Genomic DNA, 21,860 nt, shown 5'->3' on the forward strand with positions numbered 1-21,860 from the left:
CCATGATCTTACTGAATGGCGAAGCAGGCTCGAGGGGCCGTTTGGCCTACTCCTGCTCCCAATTGGCATGTTCTTATTAAGAGCAGCAAAGCTCTCTCACTAATAACAACAGAAAATGCTGGAAAAACTCAGCAGGTCAGGCAAGATCCGTGGAGAGAAATTTGAGTTGACGTTTCGGGTCAAACCCTTCTTCAAAACTCTCTCACTATCCTGGCCAACAATCATCCCTCAGTCGACATCACAAACAGATCACCCGGTCATTTGCTAGCTGCTATAGCAACTTGCTGTCTGCAAAATCGCCTGCCAACCTTGCCTGCAAAATTTCTGTCCACGGATGTTGCCTGACCTGCTGAGTTTTTCCAGCATTTTCTGTTGTTATTTCAAGAAACAATTCATTGGCTGTGAAGCACTTGGGACACCCTGAGCATGTGAAAAGTTCTATGTAAATAAAAGTTATATTACTAAGGCTACTTACAGGGCTGTCACTGCAAGAAGCTTTTTTATCTACAACATTGATTTGAAAAAAACATTAAAATTAGAATAGAAGTAAAGGCGGTCCTGCGTGTACTTCTTGGTCTCAGTGAAGGAACAGGTAGGAACCTCGGTTCTGGCGAGTGTTGTCCGCCGGAGGATGCTGGTGGTTGCACACCTTCACCCGGAGGGACCGGATTGGCGGCTGCACCGGGCCTGCCGCCATGTTGGCGAGGGGACTGAGGCGGCTGGAGATTCGAGGTAAAAGCCCGGAGAGCGCTTGGGTGAAGCCTCTTTATTACCAGGGAGAGACAGGCAGGCTGGGTTTACACGCGATATAATTTAATGTAGTTGCAGGGCGATACCTTGTGGGATATTCAACCAAGGGGGGCATCACACACGTGTCACCAGCGGGTTTGATGGAACATTTCGAGTGTCAGCTGTGGCTCAGTGGGCAGCACCCTTGCCTCTGAGTCAGAAGGTTGTGGTTTCAAGTCCCATTCCAGAGATTTGAGCACAAAAATCCAGGCTGACACTCCCAGGGCAGTGCTGAGGGAGTGCTGCACTGTCGGAGGTGCCGCCTTTCGGATGAGACGTTAAACAGAGCCTCCCCCCTCAAGTGGACGTAAAAGATCCCACGGCCACGATTTTGAAGAATAGCAGGGGAGTTCTCCCCGGTGTCCTGGGCCAATATTTATCCCTCAACAATGTTCCCTGTAATTTTTTTTCCAGGCACGGGCCCGTTAACCGGCTACGCAGCACATTCAAATTTTCGCGCATGCGCGGTTTTTCCCATTCAAAAGCCGGTGAGCGGCCTGCGCACCTTAGCAGGCATGGTGTCCCTCCGCCAACATCACTAAAACAGATGATCTGGTCATTATCTCATTGCTGTTTGTGGGAGCTTGCTGTGCGCAAATTGGCTGCTGCGTTTCCTACATTACAACAGTGCACTTTAAAAGTACTTTATTGGCTGTAAAGTGCTTTGGGACGTCCTGAGGACATGAAAGGCGCTATAGAAATGCAAGTCTTTGACACGTCATCAGTTTAAAGTCAGAGGCTGACACATGAAGAACGGCCACTCGGGTGAGGTGCCCACAGAACCGAACCCCAGCGAGAGCCAGTGCCTTCGGGGGACGAAATAGTAACAGCTGCAGTTTGAAGTGTTATTTTTTGGAATTTCTCTTCACTTTGTTGAAGTGAACAACTTGCATTTATATAACTTTGACATAGTAAAACGTCCCTAGATGCTTAACAGGAGCGACTATCAAACAAAATTCAACACCAAGCCCCATGAGATATTGGGACAGGTGATTAAAGACTTGGTCAAAGAGGGAGGTTTTTTAAGGAGCATCTTAAAGAGAGGAGAGAGAGGTCGAGACGCAGGGAATTTATAAGAACATAAGAAATAGGAGCAGGAGTAGGCCAATCGGCCCCTCGAGCCTGCTCCGCCATTCAATAAGATCATGGCTGATCTGATCCTAACCGCCAATCCACTATCACAGAACCATCTCCTGAATCTAACAGAATTAGACACACGAAATAGGAGCAGGATCAGGCTACACGGCCCCTGGGCCCGCTCCGCTACCCACAGGGCCATGACCGATCCGAACCTAGACTCATGTCCAAATTCCTGCCCGCTCCCCGTAACCCTTAATTCCCTTTACTTCTAGGAAATTGTCTATTTCTGTTTTAAATTTATGTAATGATGTAGCTTCTACAGCTTTTTGGGGCAGCATATTCCATGGACCTACCACCCTCTGAGTGAAGTAGTTCCTCCTCATCTCAGTTTTGAAAGAGCAGCCCCTTATTCTAAGACTATGCCCCCTAGTTCTAGTTTCACCCATCATCGGGAACATCCTCCCCGCATCCACCCGATCCAACCCCTTCACAATCTTATATGTTTCAATAAGATCGCCTCTCATTCTTCTGAACTCCAATGAGTAGAGTCCCAATCTACTCAACCTCTCCTCATATGTCCATCCCCTCATCCCCGGGATTAACCGAGTAAACCTTCTTTGTACTGACTCGAGAGCAAGTATGTCCTTTCTTAAGTATGGACACCAAAACTGTACGCAGTATTCCAGGTGCGGTCTCACCAATACCTTGTACAACTGAAGCAATACCTCCCTATTTTTATATTCTATCCCCCTAGCAATGAAAGCCAACATTCCATTGGCCTTCTTAATCACTTGCTGCACCTGCATACTAACCTTTTGAGTTTCGTGCACCAGGACCCCCAGATCCCTTTGTACTTCAGTACTTTCCAGTTTCTTGCCATTAAGATAATAACTTGCTCTACGATTTTTACCGCCAAGTGCATAACCTCACACTTTCCAGTATTGTATTCCATCTGCCAAATCTCTGCCCACTTACTTAGCCTGTCTATGTCCCCTTGCAGGTTTTTTATGTCCTCCTCACTCACTACTTTCCCTCCCATCTTAGTATCATCTGCAAATTTTGATATGTTACACTCGGTCCCCTCCTCCAAATCGTTAATATAGATTGTAAAGAGTTGGGGACCCAGCACTGACCCCTGCGGAACACCACTAGTTACTGATTGCCAGTCTGAGAATGAACCATTTATCCCAACTCTCTGCCTTCTGTTAGATAGCCAATCCTCTATCCATGCCAGAATATTACCCCCAATCCCGTGATTTTTTATCTTAAGCAATAATCTGTGTGGCACCTTGTCAAATGCCTTTTGGAAGTCTAAATACACTACGTCCACTGGTTCCCCTTTATCCACCCTATATGTTACTTCCTCAAAGAACTCCAGCAAATTTGTCAAACATGACTTCCCCTTCATAAAACCATGCTGACTTTGTCCTATTAAATTATGATTATCCAAATGTCCTGTTACTGTCTCCTTAATAATGGACTCCAAAATTTTACCTACCACAGATGTTAGGCTAACCGGCCTATAGTTTCCAGCCTTCTGTCTACTGCCCTTTTTAAATAAGGGTGTTACATTAGCAGTCTGCCGGGACCTTTGCTGAGTCCAGGGAGTTTTGGAAAATTATTACCAATGCATCCACAATCCCTACCGCCACTTCCCTCAAGACCCTAGGATGTAAGCCATCAGGTCCAGGTGATTTTTCCGCCTTGACTCCAATTATTTTACCGAGTACCACTTCCTTAGTGATTTTGATCGTGTTTAGCTCCTCCCCCCCCCTTTAGCCCCCTGTTTGTCCAGTGTTGGGATATTCTGAGTGTCCTCTACTGTAAAGACTGATATAAAATATTCATTCAGTGTTTTTGCCATCTCCATATTTCCCACCATTAATTTCCCAGTCTCATCCTCTAAGGGACCAACATTTACTTTAGCCACCCTTTTTTCTTTTTATATAACTATAAAAACTCTTACTATCTGTTTTTATATTTTTTGCTAATTTACTTTCATAATCTATCTTCCCTTTCTTAATCAATCTTTTTGTTATTTTTTGCTGTCTTTTAAACTTTTCCCAATCCTCTATCCTCCCACTAGATTTGGCTACCTTATATGCCCTTGTTTTTAGTCGAATACTATCCTTAATTTCTTTACTTAGCCACGGATGGCTGTCTTTTCTTTTACACCCCTTTCTTCTCAGTGGAATATATATTTTTTGGAAGTTGTAAAATAACTCCTTAAATGTACACCACTGATCATGTATCGTCTTACCCTTTAATCTATTTTCCCAATCCACTCTACTCAATTCTGCTCTCATACCTTCATAGTCTCCTTTATTCAAGCTTAGCACGCTTGTTTGAGAACCAACCTTTTCACCCTCTAATTGAATATGGAATTCAACCATGTTATGGTCACTCATTCCAAGGGGATCCTTTACTAGGACATTTTTAATTAATCCTGTCTCGTTACACAGGACCAGATCTAAGGTTGCTTGCCCCCTGGTCGGTTCAGTTACATACTGCTCAAGAAACCCATCCCTAATACACTCAATGAACTCATCCTCAAGGCAGCCCTGCCCAATTTGATTTGTCCAATTAATATGATAGTTAAAATCCCCCATAATTATAGATGTTCCCTTATTACAAGCCTCAACTATTTCCTGATTGATACTCCGTCCAACAGAGTTGCCACTGTTCGGAGGCCTATAGACTACGCCCACTAGTGTTTTTTTCCCCTTATTATTCCATACCTCCACCCAAACTGTTTCATTATCCTGATCTTTTGACCCAATATCATTTCTCTGTATTACAGTGATTCCTTCCTTTATTAATATAGCCACCCCACCTCCCTGCCTGTCCTTCTTGATCGTTAAATAACCTGGTATGTTTAATTCCCAGGCATTGTCACCCTGCAGCCATGTTTCTGTAATGGCCACAAGATCATACCCATATGTAGTTATTTGTGCCATTAACTCGTCTATTTTGTTACGAATGCTACGTGCATTCAGATAGAGAACTTTCAAATATGTTTTGTGACACTTAGTTCCTGCTTTTGCCCTTTTTATTACTTTACCTTTTACTCCATACCTTCTGCCCCTTCCTGACATGCTCTGGTTTTTAATTTCCCCACTGCTACCTAAGTCTATGACCTTCTCTGTTGTCATTTTTATTATTTGCTCTCTAGGAACCTCCCCCCCACTAGTTAGTTTAAAGCCCTCTCTACAGCCCTAGTTATATGATCCGCCAGGACTCTAGTCCCAGCACTGGCCAAGTAAAGCCCGTCCCAACGGAACAGCTCCCTCCTGCCCCAGTACTGGTGCCAGTGTCCCAGGAAGCAAAACCCATTTCTCCCACACCAGTCTTTGAGCCACGCATTTAACTCTCTAATTTTATTTGTCCTAGCCAAATTCGCTCGTGGCTCAGGTAATAATCCAGAGATTATTACCCTTGTGGTTCTGCTTTTTAATTTGGCCCCTAGCTGCTCAAACTCTCTCAGCAGAACCTCCTTCCTTGTCCTATCTATGTCGTTGGTACCAACATGGACCACGACAACTGGATCCTCCCCCTCCCACTCCAAGTTTCTCTCCAGCCCAGAGGAGATATCCTTAACCCTGGCACCGGGCAGGCAACACAGCCTTCGGGACTCTCGCTCTCGGCTGCAAAGAACTCTATCTATCCCCCTAACGATACTATCCCCTACCACTACAACATTTCTTTTAACTCCCCCCACTTGAATGGCCCCCCGCTCCACGGTGCTGTGGCCAGGTTTCTCATCCTCCCCGCAGTCCCTGTTCCCATCCTCACAGGGAGTAAGAGCCTCGAACCTGTTGGACAAGTGCAAGAGCTGCGGCTCCTCCAACACTACCTCCTGGATCCCCGTACCTGCCTCACTTCTAGTCACACCATCCTGACCCTGGCCACGGACTACATCTGAATTAATTAATCTAATTGGTGTGAATACCAATGGAGGGAATTCCAGAGCTTGGGGCCCAGGCAGCTGAAGGCACGGCCGCCAATGGTGGAGCGATGAAAATCGGGGATGCTCAAGAGGCCAGAATTGGAGGAGCGCAGAGATCTTGGGGCGGTTGTTGGGCTGGAGGAGGTTACAGAGATAGGGAGGGGCGAGGCCATCGAGGGATTTGAACACAAGGATGAGAATTTTGAAATCGAGGCGTTGCCGGACCGGGAGCCAGTGTAGGTCAGCGAGCACAGGGGGTGATGGGTGAACGGGACTTGGTGTGAGTTAGGACACGGGCAGTTTTGGATAAGCTCAAGTTTACAGAGGGTGCAAGGTGGGTGAGTGGCTGGCCAGGAGAGATGTGAAGAAGCCTTGGTCTCACAGGGTGTGTCTGTGTTTCTCCAGGCCGGCAGTGTGCGTTACAGCGACTCGGGCTCCCTGACATGGTGCGACACCAACGCTTTCTCCGCTGCACTTGCTGCAAGGAGGGCCACTACGCTCCCGCGGAGCTCCGACACCTGGACTGCTCGCCGCCTGACCTGGACTGCTCGCCGCCTGACCCGGAAGCCGATGACATCGACGAGCGCTATACGCCCCAGCAGCGGGCGGCCGTCCTGCGGGTGCTGAACACGGCCACCCGGGAGGAACTGGCCGGCATCAAGCTGCTGCGCGGCAGGAAGTCGGCCAACATTGTGGAGCACAGGGACGGGCGCGGGCCATTCACCCACCTGCGAAGTCTGCTCGAGGTGCCGCTCTTCAAGCACAAGACCATAATGAAAGTGTGTCAGTCAATCCTGACCCCCTGCGAGGAGCCTGGGAGGAGGGAGAAGAAGCTCCAGGGAATGAAGTTTATCAAACCTGATGTAGAAAGGCGGCGGCTTCTGGTAAGTGCCTGCAGCGACCTCCGGGGAGGCCGTACAGACTGTACACTGGATATACAGACAGTGTACCAGAGCTGCGGGCTGCGTACCGGAGCTTCGTACCGGCGGTGCGGGCTGCGTACTGGATATACTTGAATCCACGACCTTTCGGACGAGACATTAAACCGAGACTCGTCTGCCCCCTCAGGTGGACGTAAAAGATCCCACGGCACTATTTCAAAGAAGAGCAGGGGAGTTATCCCCGGTGTCCCTCAAATCAACATCACTAAAAACAGATTATCTGGTCATTATCACATTGCTGTTTGTGGGAGCTTGCTGTGCGCAAATTGGCTGCCGCGCTTCCCACATTACAACAGTGACTCCACTTCAAAAGTACTTCATTGGCTGTAAAGCGCTTTGGGACGTCCGGTGGTCGTGAAAGGTGTCATAGAAATGCAAGTCTTCTTTCTGACTCCGAGGCGAGAGTGCTATCAGTGAGGTGGGTCTAATTACAGTGCGATTGGGCAATTTTCATTATAAATGCGGGGACAGGAATTTATAATGCGAGGAGGGTGGGAAGCTGACACTGAAATTAAAAACGTGACACTGGAAAGCAAGGCTTTGTAGGAAGTGTGCGCAGATGTAAGATTTTGAATCTATAGCTGTGTGTGTGGTGGCTGCATTTGAAACCGCCTGTGAGGAGCCCGCCCGTGATAAGCACGCCTGCTTCAGATGTTAATGGCATTTGAGAGTGGAGCTGGCAGGCCGAGTGTTGCAGGTTCGTGCTCCTGTGGGCTGCCACAGATGTGGTCTTTATTTTAGAATAGTATGCACAGGCTGTTGCAGAGTCTGGCTGATGGAAGGAGTTGTACCTAAATATATCCTTTCATTTCTCCACAAGGCTGCAAAAAGCATCGTGTCGATCGTGTTTGGAATCCGTAAGATCGCATGGGCTCATGTGGATCGGAATCTGACCGTCCTGGACTGGAACCAGGAGGAGAGTCACCGGTACATGAAGGGCCCCTACCTGCCCTCCATCTACCTGGAGGAGGCAAGTCAACCCGGCAAGATTCTCTCTCTCTCTCTCTCCATAGTTGTTCCGGGCTCCCACTGCACTGCTCCAGGCAGAAGCGGACTATCGGGCCTTTCCCGAGGCTTGTAATCTCTCGAGTGTCGAAGATTAAAGGGTGATATAATTGTGGTGTTTAAGATGATTCAAGGAGTTGATTGAGTGAGTAGGTAGAGAGAAACTGTTTCCTCTGGTGGGATTAGGGTCACCAACTCTTACAGGACGAATTCCTGGAGGTTTAATCGCATGATCTCCTGCCTCCAGCCGCCCCGCTCGGTCAAACAGCCTAATTCCCCTGTCTCCAATAACTAATAAATGACAGTGTTCAAAGAAAATGAATCAAACCCACCATTTGTTTTATGGCCCTATGCTTTTCCTCCTGGGTTTTGCTCGCAGCAGTGTGCTGGAGATTAATCTTCAATTCCTGGAGACTGAAGGGTCGGCAACCAATGTTCCCTCTAATTTTTTCTCGTACGCGTTCCTTTTAAGTGGCTGCGTGGCCTATTCAATTTTCGCGCATGCGTGGTTTCTGCCATTTAAAAGCCGGTGAGCGGCCTGTGCAAGGACCTCCAGACTGCCGCGCAGCTTAGCGGGAACGTTGTTGGCAACCCTAGTGGTTGGGGCGGGGGGGGGGGGAGGAATGTCCAGAACAAGAGGGGCATAACCTTAAAATTAGAGCCAGGCCGTTCGGGGTGATGTCAGGAAGCATTTCTTCACACCTAGTGGAAATCGGGAACTCCCTTTCCTCCCCCAAAACGCTGTTGAGGCTGGGGGGGTCAATTGAAAATTTCAAAGCTGAGATTGATAGATTTTTGTTGGTTAAGGGTTACGGAACCAAGGTGGAGTTGAGATGCAGATCAGCCATTATCTAACTGAATGGCGGAACAGGCTCGAAGGCCTGAATTGCTTCCTCCTGTTCCGATGAAACTGCGGTGTTGGAGCAGGAGAGGTGCGTGGCCTCCACTCATTGCCTCTCCGTAACGGCACAGGTTAATATGGGAATTGCAGGCGCGGTGCGATGCCTTGCCAGGTTGTTGGCAGCTCTGCCACATTTAGCGCCACTCTCGAGCCAGACAGAATCACAGCTGCTACTCTCCTGCGGATCAGAGCGGGGTTAGAAACAGGCCGGGCCACTGTCCCGATTACTCTTGAGCTTGACGGAAGGTAAATGAGCAGACGGGTTCAAACCGTTTCCACTGGCAGGTGGGTCGGTAACCAGAGGACACAGATTTAAGACAATTGACAAAAGAACCAGGGAGGACATGAGAATTTATTTTTGCGCAGTGGGTTGTTGTGATCTGGAATGCACTGGAAACAGATTCAATAACTTTCGAAAAGGGAATTGCAGGGCTATGGGGAAAGAGCAGGAGGAGTGAGATTAATTGAATTGCTCTTTCAAAGAGCCGGCACAGGTACGATGGGCCGAATTACCTCCTGCTGTACTGGAAGATTCTATGGTTCTTACGTTCTTTTCCGTTTTTGCAGATTTCCTCGGCCGTCTCAAAAATCCCCAAAGCAGATTTCTTCATCTTGGAGAAGCCGGGTATTTCGGTTCAGAACACCAACCTGTTCCCCGTGACACTGCACCTGCGCACCGTCGAGGCTATGCTGTATGGGCTGCTGGGGGCGCACTTCGCGGAGGACCGTCAGCACAGGGTGCTGAGCGCGGTGCGCACCGCTGTCGGCAAGCACTTTGAACTGATGGTGGGGGAGTCTCGGACCAGCGGCAGGGAACTGGTTCAGCGGCTCATGGCGGACTCGGTGACGCAGGAGCACCCGCGGGTGCTGTTCCCCCGGGACACCCTCTCCCGCTACAGGAGAATCTTTCAGAAGGGAGGTGCAGATCGGGGAGAGGAAATGTGTGATGCGTTGCTGCAGGCCGTCGCTTTCTACGAATTTCTGTTTAACAATTCTTAAACGTCACTCCGCGATTGGCGAGGGACTCTTCCTGTTGGTGCCAGTATCCTAACAGAAGCCATTCTCCAGAGTGTTTAGAGAAAAGAATTTCTCCCAAACTTTCTTCTCGTCCCTCCTCGCTGATGTCTCACTGGCGTGTGATGCTTTGGTCGCCTTCCAGTACTTCTCCCGTGTAGCCGTTCCTCGTGCAGGAGCCCGGATGGTGAGTGCCGGGTCGGCTATTCAACTGCAGTGGGCTTCACAACCAAGCCAAATCCTGACGCCCATTCAGGCCCCGACTTTTTCCCCCTTCCTGAACCCCGGGGCACTGAGGCAGCGCAGATTGCAGCCCATTTAGCACAGAGCTGAGCGTAATGCATGCGGCAGTGAGCAGTATCTTCAGCCTGATGCTCAGGGATTCTTGGACCAGTTCCCTTCTGCTTTGTCCAACAGTTCACATCAGCATCAGTAATGTAGGAGCAGGTGGTCCCTTGGGACGTCTTAGAAGAAGGAAAGGCAAACTTCTACTTAAATAGCAGCTTTTACCACCTCAGTGTAGTCATTGTTGTAATGTAGGAAACACGGCAGCCAATTTGCGCACATCAAGGTCCCCCAAACAGCAGTGTGATAATGACCAGATAATCTGTTTTTAGTGATGTTGAGGGATAAATATTGGCCAGGACAGCAGGGTGCTCCAGTAGGCCTGTCTCTGGCCAGTTGCTGTTCAGGGTCTTTCCTGCTCCTGGGTGGTAATCCTAAGGCTCCGGTGCGAGTCAGCGATGATCGGGGGCATTGGGGGGGTGGTGGGAGAGGAGGGGTGGGGGGTGCGGGTGTAAATGGTATGGCGCTGAGCTACACAGACTAGAAAGGCCCCAGGTTGAAATCCTGCTCTGTTCTGATAATGGATTTCAGCCTGGGAGGCAGCAGGATACAGTGAGGGAGAGGAGAAACCAGTCGGAGGTTTCAGTTCCTGTTCGCTCTCCATTGACTCTCGCTAGATGCGCACTCTGGATGAGAAAGGGGTTTGGTCTTTGTCCTGATGGCCCTTCCCATGGGATTGGATAATGGAGAGCCACATGTATCCCAATGCCTAAAGATGAAGTAGGGTTAAGGAGCGAAAATCTGAGGGCAAGGGTGGTGTGGTGGGGGCTAGTGGTTTGATAGCAGTCAGGGTTTAATGTGTTTCATTGAGTTCAGGCTAAGCCAACCTCTTCAGATGGTCAGCCCAAACTCCAATCACAATATTGGACCACAAGTGGGTTCACAGTCAAGCCCACTCCTGTCCACAGCCCAACATCTACAGCCCCAGGACTGGGGTGCGCTGAGCTAGATGTTGACTTTTGCCTCTTGAATTTTGGTTGGAATGCTGCTCAGGCCGAGGGACTGACCGTCACGCCTACCCCGCGGCTGTTTACGGCCCGACAAGCACCGAGTTTGGGCAGTTACCATCCAGGTCGTGGGTGGTAACAGCCCACAGCTGACAAAGGTCCAGTTCCCGGCCCGTGCGTGAGTTAAACTGATCCCAGCCGGCTCAGGAGTTGGGATTGGGGTGCTGCAATCCGTCTTGGTGCGCTGGATGAGAGGGGGGAGGGGGGGGTGGTGGAGATATCGGGTAGGATTCCTGCTCCTAATTGCTATCTGGTGGAAATGTGGCTATACAGCTGTGAGTCAGTTCCTTCTGGAGAGGAGGGGAGAAATATGGCAGGTCTCCCCACTATCTTTGAATCTGTACCAGTGTTCTTCAAATTTTAACATTAACCTGGATTCAGTGTACAAACCACACAGGTGGTGATTCATTTGCGCCCCGACTGGACTGTGTTCTGTGGTTTAAACGCAGCCCTGCTTTGGGAACAGTCATATCCACTATTTCTGGTTTGATTTTACTGCTGATCTGCTACAATCTTTGAACACTTCATTGGTTGTAAAACACTAGGACAACCTGAGATGGAAAAAGGCGCTATATAAATGCAAGTCCTTAAAGAATTCTGATCATTGTAAAGCTAGGTGATTGTACATTTCAACCGGTTCTGACTTGTGTTTATTTATTATTAAAGGATTTCACTGGAATTACTTCTTTTTTTAATAAATGAATTTGTCCTTTGGCTTCTGACCAGCAACAATTCTGAGCTGGATCATGGCGAGAGCTGGGAATATAATTTCACTGCAGTAATTGTATGACTGAGGAATAATTCAATGTACAAAGCTGCACGGATGGGAGGAGCAGGGTTTGCCCCTGTAACTCCTCGCTTGGCGTGTTCCCAATCTCGGCCGCGTAGTCGCTGGTGGTGCCAGGCTCGGCCACCCCTACCCTAGGACAGGCACTCGTTCAGTGAGATCCTCCCCTCTCCCAGCAGACGAGTGTTGGGTGAGCCTCAGCCCCTCCCCCAGGAGCGACGAGTGTTGGGTGAGCCCCTCCCTACCCTGGAACTCGCTGTATGCACCATCCTGGTCTGGTGGGGGGTACCTTTGAGCAGGTTCTTTCCTTGTCTTGCTGCCTCGGGCAGGAGATGAAGAATTTGGCCGATGTGATCAATCTTCTTCCCTGAAAGTGCTGACTCGGGTACCTCGAAAAAGTGCCCATGCCACACGCCTTCGAGCAGGGGAGCAGCTGCTGTATAGCGATCGTGAACGGGAACCCTGCCTGATTTAAAAGTCACAGCCAGAGAATCATAAGTTGTACACCGGTGTGAAAAAGACCACAAACATATGTGTATTTTTCCCCATGTGGGAGTAGATGCAAGTACTGCTTGGAATGCTAATCCTGCCTGATATTTTCTTCCTGAGCTTCATCAGAGGCGAAATGCAGCAACCCTACTTCCACTGTGACTGAGATCAGCTGACTCGGCCCAAGACTAAAAGGTAATTGGATATATACTCGAAGAAAAATTTGCAGGGCTCTGCCGAAAGAGCAGGGAGGGTTGGGACTAATTGGAAACCCGTCTCAAAGAACAGGCACGATGGGCCAAATGACCTCCTGTGCAGTATGATTCCATGACCAGTGACACAAGCTGGGGCACTCCTGCTCTGTACGGCACAGCCCCACACTTTGCAGATGCTTTTAACACCTGAAGTGTTTGAATGAAATATAGTGAGTTGCTGAGCATACAACCTCCATCGTGTGTGGCACTACCACTGTGCTAAATGGGATAGATTCAGAACAGATCTAGCAGCTCAAAACTGGGTATCCATGAGGCGCTATGGGCCATCATCAGCAGCAGAATTGTATTCCACCACAATCTGTAACCTCATGGCCCGGCATATCCCTTACTCTACCATTATCACCAAGCCAGGGGACCAACCCTGGTTCAACAAGGAGTGTAGAAGAGCATGCTAGGAGCAGCACCAGGCATACTTAAAAATGAGGTGCGAACCTGGGGAAACTGCAACACAGGACTACATGCATGCTAAAAAGCAGAAGCAGCATGCTGTAGCCAGGGCTAAGCGATCCTACAATCAACGGATCAGATCAAAGCTCTGCAGTCCTACCCCATCCAGTCGTGAATGGCGGTGAACCATTAAACAACTAACGGGAGGAGGCTCCAAGTATATCCCCATCCTCAATGATGGTGGAGCCCAGCACGTGAGTGCAAAAGACAAGGCTGAAGCGTTTGCAACCAACTTCAGCCAGCAGGGCCAAGTGGATGATCCATATCAGCCTACTCCCGAGGTCCCCACCATCACAGAAGCCAGTCTTCAGCCAATTCGATTCACTCCCCGTGATATCAAGAAACGGCTGAGCGCACTGGATACAGCAAAGGCTATGGGCCCTGACAACATCCCGGCTATCGTGCTGAAGACTTGTGCTCCAGAACTAGCTGCGCCTCTAGCCAAGCTGTTCCAGTACAGCTACAACACTGGCATCTATCCGGCAATGTGGAAAACTGCCCAGGTATGTCCTGTCCACAAAAAGCAGGACAAATCCAACCCGGCCAATTACCGCCCCATCACTTTACTCTTAATCATCAGCAAAGTGATGGAAGGTGTCATCAACAGTGCTATCAAGCGGCACTTACCAATAACCTGCTCACTGATGCCCAGTTCGGGTTCCGTCAAGACCACTCGGCTCCCGACCTCATTACAGCCTTGGTCCAAACATGGACAAAGGAGCTGAATTCCAGAGATGAGGTGAGTGACTGCCCTTGACATCAAGGCAGCATTTGACCAAGTGTGGCATCAAGGAACCCTAGTAAAACTGAAGTCAATGGGAATCGGGGAACATGCTCCACTGGCTGGAGTCATACCTAGCACAAAGGAAGATGGTTGTGGTGGTTGAAGGCCAATCATCACAGCCCCAGGACATCGCTACAGGAATTCCTCAGGGCAGGGTCCTAGGCCCAACCATCTTCAGCTGCTTCATCAATGACTTTCCCTCCAACATAAGGTCAGAAATGGGGATGTTCGCTGATGACTGCAGTGTTCAGCGCCATTCACAACTCCTCAAATAATGAAGCAGTCCATGCCCGCATGTAACAAGATCTGGACGACGTTCAGGCTTGAGCTGAGAAGTGGCAGGTAACATTTGTGCCATAGAAGTGCCAGGCAATGACTATCTCCAACAAGCGAGAGTCTAACCACCTCCCTATGCCATTCAATGTCATTACCATCGCCGAATCCCCCACTATCAACATCCTGAGGGGTCACCATTAACCAGAAACTTAACTGGACCAGCCACATAAATACTGTGGCAACAAGAGCAGGTCAGAGGCTAGGTATTCTGCAGCGAGTGTCTCACCTGACTCCCCAAAGCCTTTCCACCATCTACAAGGCACAAGTAAGGAGTGTGATAGAATACTCTCCACTTGCCTGGATTTGACTGAGTCTGGCATCAAGAAGCCCTAGTAAAACTGAAGTCAATGGGAATTATGGGGAAAACGCTCCACTGGCTGGAGTCATACCTAGCTCCAACAACACTCAAGAAGCTCGACCCCATCCAGGAGAAAGCAGCCCGCTTGATTGGCACTCCATCCCCCACCTTAAACATTCACTCCCTCCACCACCGGTGCACCGTGGCTGCAGTGTACCATCTGCAAGATGCACTGCAGCACCTCCCAAACCCGTGACCTCTTCCACCTAGAAGGACAAGGGCAGCAGGCGCATGGGAACACCACCACCTCCAAGTTCCCCTCCAAGTCACACACCATCCTGACTTAGAAGTATATTGCCGATCATCATCGCTGGGTCAAAATCCTGGAACTCCCTCCCAAACAGCACCGTGGGAGTACCTTCAGCACACGGATTGCAGCGGTTCAAGAAAGCGACTCACCGCTACCTTCTCAAGGGCAACTAGGTATGGGCAATAAATGCTGGCTTTGCCAGCGACGCCCAGATCCCATAAAACGAATTAAAAAAAATACAAAGCAGCACTCTCTGTGGCTTTACAGCGTGGAGTCTAAAAACAAATAGACACAGATTCCAGTAAACTTGATCTTGATTATCTTGCTAGCTTTCAGAAGAGACTGTACTTCCTGACTGGCACATGATAAGAATCCTCCCAACTCCACAACCTATGCACTATTAAATATAGATTTTTAAATAAAAAAAGTGTATATACTATTTAAAGTATTGTATTACAGAGAACAAGAATCTAATTGAGGTTAGGTAGCACTGTTGTTGCAGTGCAGTTTCGATGAAAGTGCTGGCTACATTCTAGGCAGGAAGTATATAAACATACCAAGCAGTTAATGCCAGTAAACCACTGAATATAACCTTGCAGTAATGGCATCACTAATTTACCCTTCAGTTAACCTGAAATGGCGCAAGAAAGAATTTGTAACTTTCAGGAACTTCCCAATGCATCACACCGACTTTAGGAAGTCAGTTATAATAGGTGGGCACAGCAGCCATTTTCAACACAGCAAGATCCCACAAGCAGCAGTGTGAATGGCCACCCCGTCATTGCTACCAGGCACCTGTTTACATAGTATTTACAGCACAGAAACAGGCCATTCGGCCCAACTGTTCTATGCCGGTGTTTGCACGCCACATGAGCCTCCTCCCCCCACCCTACTTCATCTAATCCCATCAGCATATCCTTCGATTCCTCCCTCTCATGTGTTTATCTAACCTCCCCTTAAATGCGTCTACACTATTCGCCTCAACCACTCCCTGTGGCAGCGAGTTCCACATTCTCACCACTCTCTGGGTAATGAAGTTTCTCCTGAATTCCCGATTGGATTTGTTACTGACTGTCTTATATTGATGGCCCCTAGTTCTGGTCTCTCCCACGAGTGGAAACATCTTCTCTACGTCTACCCCATCAAACCCTTTCATAATCTTAAAGACCTCCATCAGGTCACTGCTCGGTCTTCTAGAAAAAGGAGCCCCAGCCTGTTCAGTCTTTCTCTTTGTTTGGCAGGAGGGGAGAGAAATCGTTTTGCAGCACAACACAGCAACAAATTTAATTTTGAATTAATAATTGAGAGAGAGGTGGGTAGAAGGATATTTTTATTTCCCCCCCTTTCATCTCAAAGGTATTGATTGATTTGAAGGTGCTCAGGGCAACGTTCCCTTTAAGCAATGGAGCTGGCTCACCGGCTTTTAAATGGAAAAAGCGCAGACGCGCGGAATGTTGAATGGGCCGCGCAGCCCGTTAAAGGGAACATTGGCTGGCGGTACAGTGTGTCAGATCCAGCTCACCGCTACTGCCTCACCCAAGTGGCAGGTCTTTGTGTGGGAGCTGAGGTCAGTAGTGACTGCAGGCTAAGCACCTGTGGGGGCGAGCTGGTCTGATGTTCCCACCAAATCCCGTTCCACATTCTCACCGCTCTCTGGGTAAAGAAGTTTCTTCTGAATTCCCTATTTGATTTCTTGGTGACTATCTTATATTGATGGCCTCTAGTTTTGCTCTTCCCCACAAATGGAAACATTCTCTCAAAATTTTTAAGACCTCTATTAGGTCATCCCTCAACCTTCTTTTCAAGAGTCCCAGCCCGTTCATCCTTTCCTGATATGTATACCCTCGCATTTCTGGTATCATCCTTGTAAATCTTCTCTGCACCTTCTCCAGTGCCTCTGTATCCTTTTTATAATATAGCGACCAGAACTGTACGCAGTAAGTGTGGTCTAACCAAGGTTCAATACAGGCTACTTTTCAATTCTATCCCTCTAGAAATAAACCCTAGTGCTTGGTTTGCTTTTTTTATGGCCTTGTTAACCTGTGTCGCCCCTTTGTTCCTCTACCCCACCTAGACTCGCACCCTGCAAGAAATGTGACCTCCCTATTCTTCCTACCAAAATGTAATACCTCACATTTATGTGTTGAACTTCATTTGCCAATTATTTGCCTATTCTGCAAGTTTATTAATGTCCTCCTGTAATTTGTTGCCGTCCTCCTCAGTATTGACTATCCCCCCCAATTTGGTGTCATTGCAAATTTAGAAAGTGTTTTTGATTCCAAAGTCTAAATCATTAATATAAATTGTGACCAACAGTGGTCCCAGCACTGATCCTTGTGGAACACCACTACCCACCTTCTGCCACTGTGAATAGCTACCCATTACTCCTACTCTCTGCTTTCTGATTGAAGACAGCCAGCAATCCATTCTGCTACTTGTCCCGACTCCACATTCTCTGAACTTGTTCATCAGTTTATTGAGGTACCTTATCAAAGGTCTTTTGAAAATCCAGATAAATTACATCTACTGCATTACCCTTATCTACTCTCTCTGTTACCTCTTCAAAAAATGCAATGAGGTTAGTCAAGCAAGACTTTTCCTTTTGAAACCCATGCTGACTATTCATTATTATATTTTTGGTTTCTAGATGTTCTTCTATTTTCTCCTTTAGCAGGGATTCCATTATTTTTCCTACCGCCGATGTTAAGCTGACTGGTCTATAATTCCCATGACATGTTCTATCCCCCTTCTTAAATATCGGTATTACGTTAGCTATCCGCCAGTCCTCTGGCACTACACCTTTTTCTAACAAATTACTAAATACGTGTAGTAATGCCTCTACTATCTCTTCCCTAGATTCTTTTAAAATGCGTGGATGCAATCCATCCGGATCAGGGGTTTTATCCTCTTTAAGTTTGATTAGCTTATTTAATATATCCCCTCTTTTTATTTTAAATGCACTTATCTCATTACTAATGTCATCATCCAATGTCATGTCCACCTGTTCTATCTCCCTGATAAATACTGAAGCAAAATAATGATTTAATATTTCTGCCATCTCTATCGTTACCTGTGGTATTATCCTGTCTATCCCTTAATGGCCCTATTCCCATCCCAACCTTCCTTTTTTTATTGATGTGCCTGTAAAATATTTCACTATTTTGTTTAATGTTCCTTGATAATTTAATTTCATAGTTCATCTTTGCCTTCCTAATTCCTGATTGGTATAACTTCTCAGTTCGGGTATCATCCTTTTTTGCACCTTCTCCAGTGCCTATACATCCTTTTTATAATATGGAGACTGGGACTGTGCACAGTTAACTTGTGGTAGACTTGTCCCCTCCCTAAAGCAGGGCCACCACAGTGGCCCTTTCCACTGCCTCACCCGAGACCAGCCATGTCACACAGACTGGTGGCTACATTCTGTATGATGTGCAGTGTGTCCAAGGCGAGATATCGACAGAGCAGTTCTACAAACCCAAACCTGCAAAAGACTGACAAGTCATTTTTAACAAAAAAAAAGATTCATCATGTATTTTTGCCCCAGATATTTCCTGTTCGTCAGATTAAGCAAGGCAAGTTACAAATCCCTTCCAGCATTAAAAACAGTCAACAAGAACTGCGGAGTGCAACACATACAGTTCACCGAGTAATGCTTAATTTAAATTAAAATGAACTTTTGCTGTACATAATATTGGAGTTTGCAGTTATACAGCATTACTCTGATTTATTTAATTCCATATCCTATGACAGGATGGGGTGTAGTCACACTATACAATACAGGGCCACTCCATCCTTTACAATACCCATGAAATATAAAATTGCGACATTAAAAAGCTTTTGTGGCAAAGAGGACAGATGGTGGCCATTCATGATTTATGACAATATTCCCCCCGCCATGAGGCAGTCACAAGCTGGTTGAGGTCAACCCTCAGAGGAAGACACTGGTCTGATCACACTGCTGTCTGCAACTAGTCCTCTTTATAACACATGTGGCAGATTTATAACCAGCATTCATAGCTTTGGGTTGAAGGGGGGGGGGGGGGAGAGAAGAAGAGAGAGGAGGAAAAGAAATCAAGGAGGAAGAAAAAAAAGTAAATAGAAACTGCTTTGTTATACAATATGTAATGAAATACTTTTATACCCTTGCGTTGGGAGGGGAGGGAAATAGGGAAAAAATACCAGTCAGGATTCTTACTCCGGACCCCTATCCTGCTGGAATGCATGTGTGCCAATGTCAGGTGAGCACAGGATTGGGTTCGGCTGCCATGCTCCACAGTCAAATAGCCCCCCCACCTCCCCCACCCGTCTTCGACTCGCAGATGGATTCCTGGGCGAGGTAACAGAGGGTGTCTGTGAAGCCAGTGGTAACAGGCCACAAGGGGAGTGGGTTCGATATTTCTCCATAAGTGTTATAAATAGACTCCACACACACACAAAAAAACATTACGCACTGGATTTTTACATTCTTAGACAGCAGATATGTAGTTGTTCCACTGTAATTAAATTAAGATAATCCACCATTCCTCTACACAGTTTCACATCACTTTACTATACTGTACAAAAATGTTTCCACGAAACACACACACATATACACGCTGGAAAACAAGTACCAAGTAAAAGACATGGGGAAATAAATTCCCCAGTATAACAGTCCGGCTTTCGAGTGCGTAGTAATTCACTGTACAACAAGTATTGGCATCTAGTCGGGATTTTCATGGAAAACTAGCTGCAAGGGCTTCCAGAGTGCTTTTCGGCAGTTCTAGGTGTGCACCATCCAAATAGTGCAGAAACCTGTAAAAATAAGACCAGGCGGTTTTTGTTTGATATTTTACATTAAAAAGAAATGCTACAAATACCCATCAGGTCAGTCAGCATCTAAAGGAGAGAAGGCAGATGAGAGTCTGTGGACATCAATCTCTCCACAGTGTACGTTCCAAATTAAGGCTAATATAAAACCAGATCCAGCCCAGTTGTACATTTAAAAAAAATTCATTCACAGGGTGTGGGCATCACTGGCAAGGCCAGCATTTATTGCCCATCCTTAATTGCCCTCGAGTAGGTGGTGATGAGCCGCCTTCTTGAACCGCTGTAGTCCGTGTGGTGAAGGTACTCCCACAATGCTGTTAGGTAGGGAGAAATGTTAACTTTTGTTTTTGAGTGCATGGTCCCTTTAAGGAGGTGCGCATGGCCCATTCAAAATACCGCGCATGCGCGGTTTTCCCATTGAAAAGCCGGTGGGTCGGCTGTGTGGGTAGGGAGTTCCAGGATTTTGACCCAACGACGATGAAGGAACGGCAATATACTTCCAACACAGGATGACGTGCGACTTGGAGGGGAACTTGGAGGTGGTGGTGTTCCCATGCGCCTGCTGCTCTTGTCCTTCTAGGTGGAAGAGGTTGCGGGTTTGGGAAGTGCTGCCGAAGAAGCCTTGGCGAGTTGCTGCAGTGCATCTTGTAGATGGTACACACTGCAGCCACGGTGCGCCGGTGGTGGAGGGAGTGAATGTTTAAGGTTGTGGATGGGGTGCCAATCAAGCGGGCTGCTTTGTCCTGGATGGTGTTGAGCTTCTTGAGTGTTGTTCGAGCTGCACTCATCCAGGCAAGTGGAGAGTATTCCATCACACTCCTGACTTGTGCCTTGTAGATGGTGGGAAGGCTTTGGGGGAGTCAGGAGGTGAGTCACTCGCCGCAGAATATCCAGTCTCTGACCTGCTCTTGTAGCCACAGTATCTCACACCAATACAAGCGTAGACACAAAGCCAATGTAAACTGACAGCAATACTGCAACCCGAATACTCCAAGTCATCTTAGTCATTACACCAGCCTCCCACCTGAACAAAAAAACTAGCATCCCGGGTTAAATTAGTGAACACAGAAAGTCAGTGCTGTCGGTTGGATTTTAGCAAATCCAATGGCAGGTGTATGAAACAGTCACACTGTGCCTATTCAACAGTGAAAAACACCCAGGAGTACAGTTCTAGGCCCTGTCCCTGGTTACGACTGTGGAACATTTTAACTGTACGACACCAGGGTGAAGTACTGGTGATTATAGATTTGTCACTGGTGGTGGCAGTGGAGGTGAATTAAAATAGTTAGACAACCTTAAAAATCATAGTCCCCGTGCAATTATTCCCATGGTACCAATACACTAAATAAGCCTAGTGATAATATGGTCTTAAAATATCACAGTAGTGCTCCAATACATTCATGCATATAGGCTCGTCTGCAATTTATGAGGAGGAATGTTTCTGTTCTGAGCCACGCAGTCAGTGAGAGGCAGAGGGGCTCCCACGGGTGGAGTTTTAATAAAAGGGAGTAGGGGCACGTCAATCCCAGACATTCACACAGACACACACATGGGTGTCAGCCAACTCAAGCAAGTAGCACAAGGAGAAACCGAGGGGCAGGGGCACGGCACAGGTGTCAAGAAGGAATCAAATAAGAGATCAAACAGATAATATTCAGAAAGATCAGAACTGAATCATGCATCATCTTAAATTGGTTTAGTTAATAAACCCACGGGTCGAATCTGCACTCTCTCTATCCAACTGAAATGAGAACATAATTTTAGCCCTTAACTTACAGTGGGGATTTTGTGCGTGGGTGGGTGAAGGGAACCTTTCTCCTTTGGTCTTTGTTGGTGGAGATTTATTTGAAGCAAACGATCTTTGAACAAAGTTGCGGAGGAACGTACCTGCGCTTTAGTTTGCCCTGTTCTTTCAGTTTCTCCGTCCTGCAGATACTGCGGAGAGCTGGCAGATACTCCACTGCACTTGCTCGCCTGTTACCCAGACTTACAAACGCCTTGCTAGCGAATACAGTTTTCAGCACCTCGATCCTTTTAGATGCAGTGCTGAAAGACAGAAAACCCACACACACACACATTTCAGCTTTTTTGTTAATCAGCCTAAAAAAAAACCCTTGAAGGCCCTACTGGTGCCGCATTTATTTTCTCCTGAACGTGCAGCAAGCTGCTCAAATTTTAAGCTAGTGTTAGTGACTGCATTTTTGAGCAAACATCCCTACCTCTTCCCCTCATCGGGGCTTCATCTGGATATCAAAATGACTGGATGTCAATCTTATGCCGGTCAATACTCACTGCTG

The 21,860-nt window shown here is 47.5% G+C and overlaps 2 protein-coding genes across 4 annotated transcripts in view; one reads left to right on the forward strand and one right to left on the reverse strand.

Moving 5' to 3' along the window:
• Positions 1 to 530: 530 nt before the first annotated feature.
• Positions 531 to 11,707, forward strand: tefm (transcription elongation factor, mitochondrial). Its single transcript, XM_085963961.1, has 4 exons — positions 531 to 732; positions 6,221 to 6,699; positions 7,577 to 7,726; positions 9,230 to 11,707. Exons 1-4 carry the CDS (start codon positions 696 to 698, stop codon positions 9,659 to 9,661), a joined length of 1,098 nt encoding a protein of 365 aa, XP_085820087.1. The 5' UTR covers positions 531 to 695; the 3' UTR covers positions 9,662 to 11,707.
• A 6,428-nt stretch (positions 11,708 to 18,135) lies between these two features.
• The window catches only part of atad5a (ATPase family AAA domain containing 5a), a 79,478-nt gene continuing 75,753 nt past the window's right edge, over positions 18,136 to 21,860 (reverse strand). Inside the window, exons 22-23 of one of the 3 annotated variants that reach the window (XM_085963962.1) lie at positions 21,451 to 21,609; positions 18,136 to 19,548 (exon numbers count right to left, since the gene is read on the reverse strand). In XM_085963962.1, coding sequence (XP_085820088.1) covers positions 19,470 to 19,548; positions 21,451 to 21,609 — 238 coding nt within the window. In that variant the 3' untranslated portion in view covers positions 18,136 to 19,469. Of the gene's footprint in view, positions 19,549 to 21,450; positions 21,610 to 21,860 lie in introns of those variants that run through there. The other 2 variants (XM_085963963.1, XM_085963964.1) reach the window with 2 other exon arrangements.

Source organism: Somniosus microcephalus, chromosome 21, assembly GCF_052327205.1.
Source record: "Somniosus microcephalus isolate GS21.2 chromosome 21, FLI_Smic_1.0, whole genome shotgun sequence".
NCBI classification, from domain to species: Eukaryota; Metazoa; Chordata; class Chondrichthyes; order Squaliformes; family Somniosidae; genus Somniosus; species Somniosus microcephalus.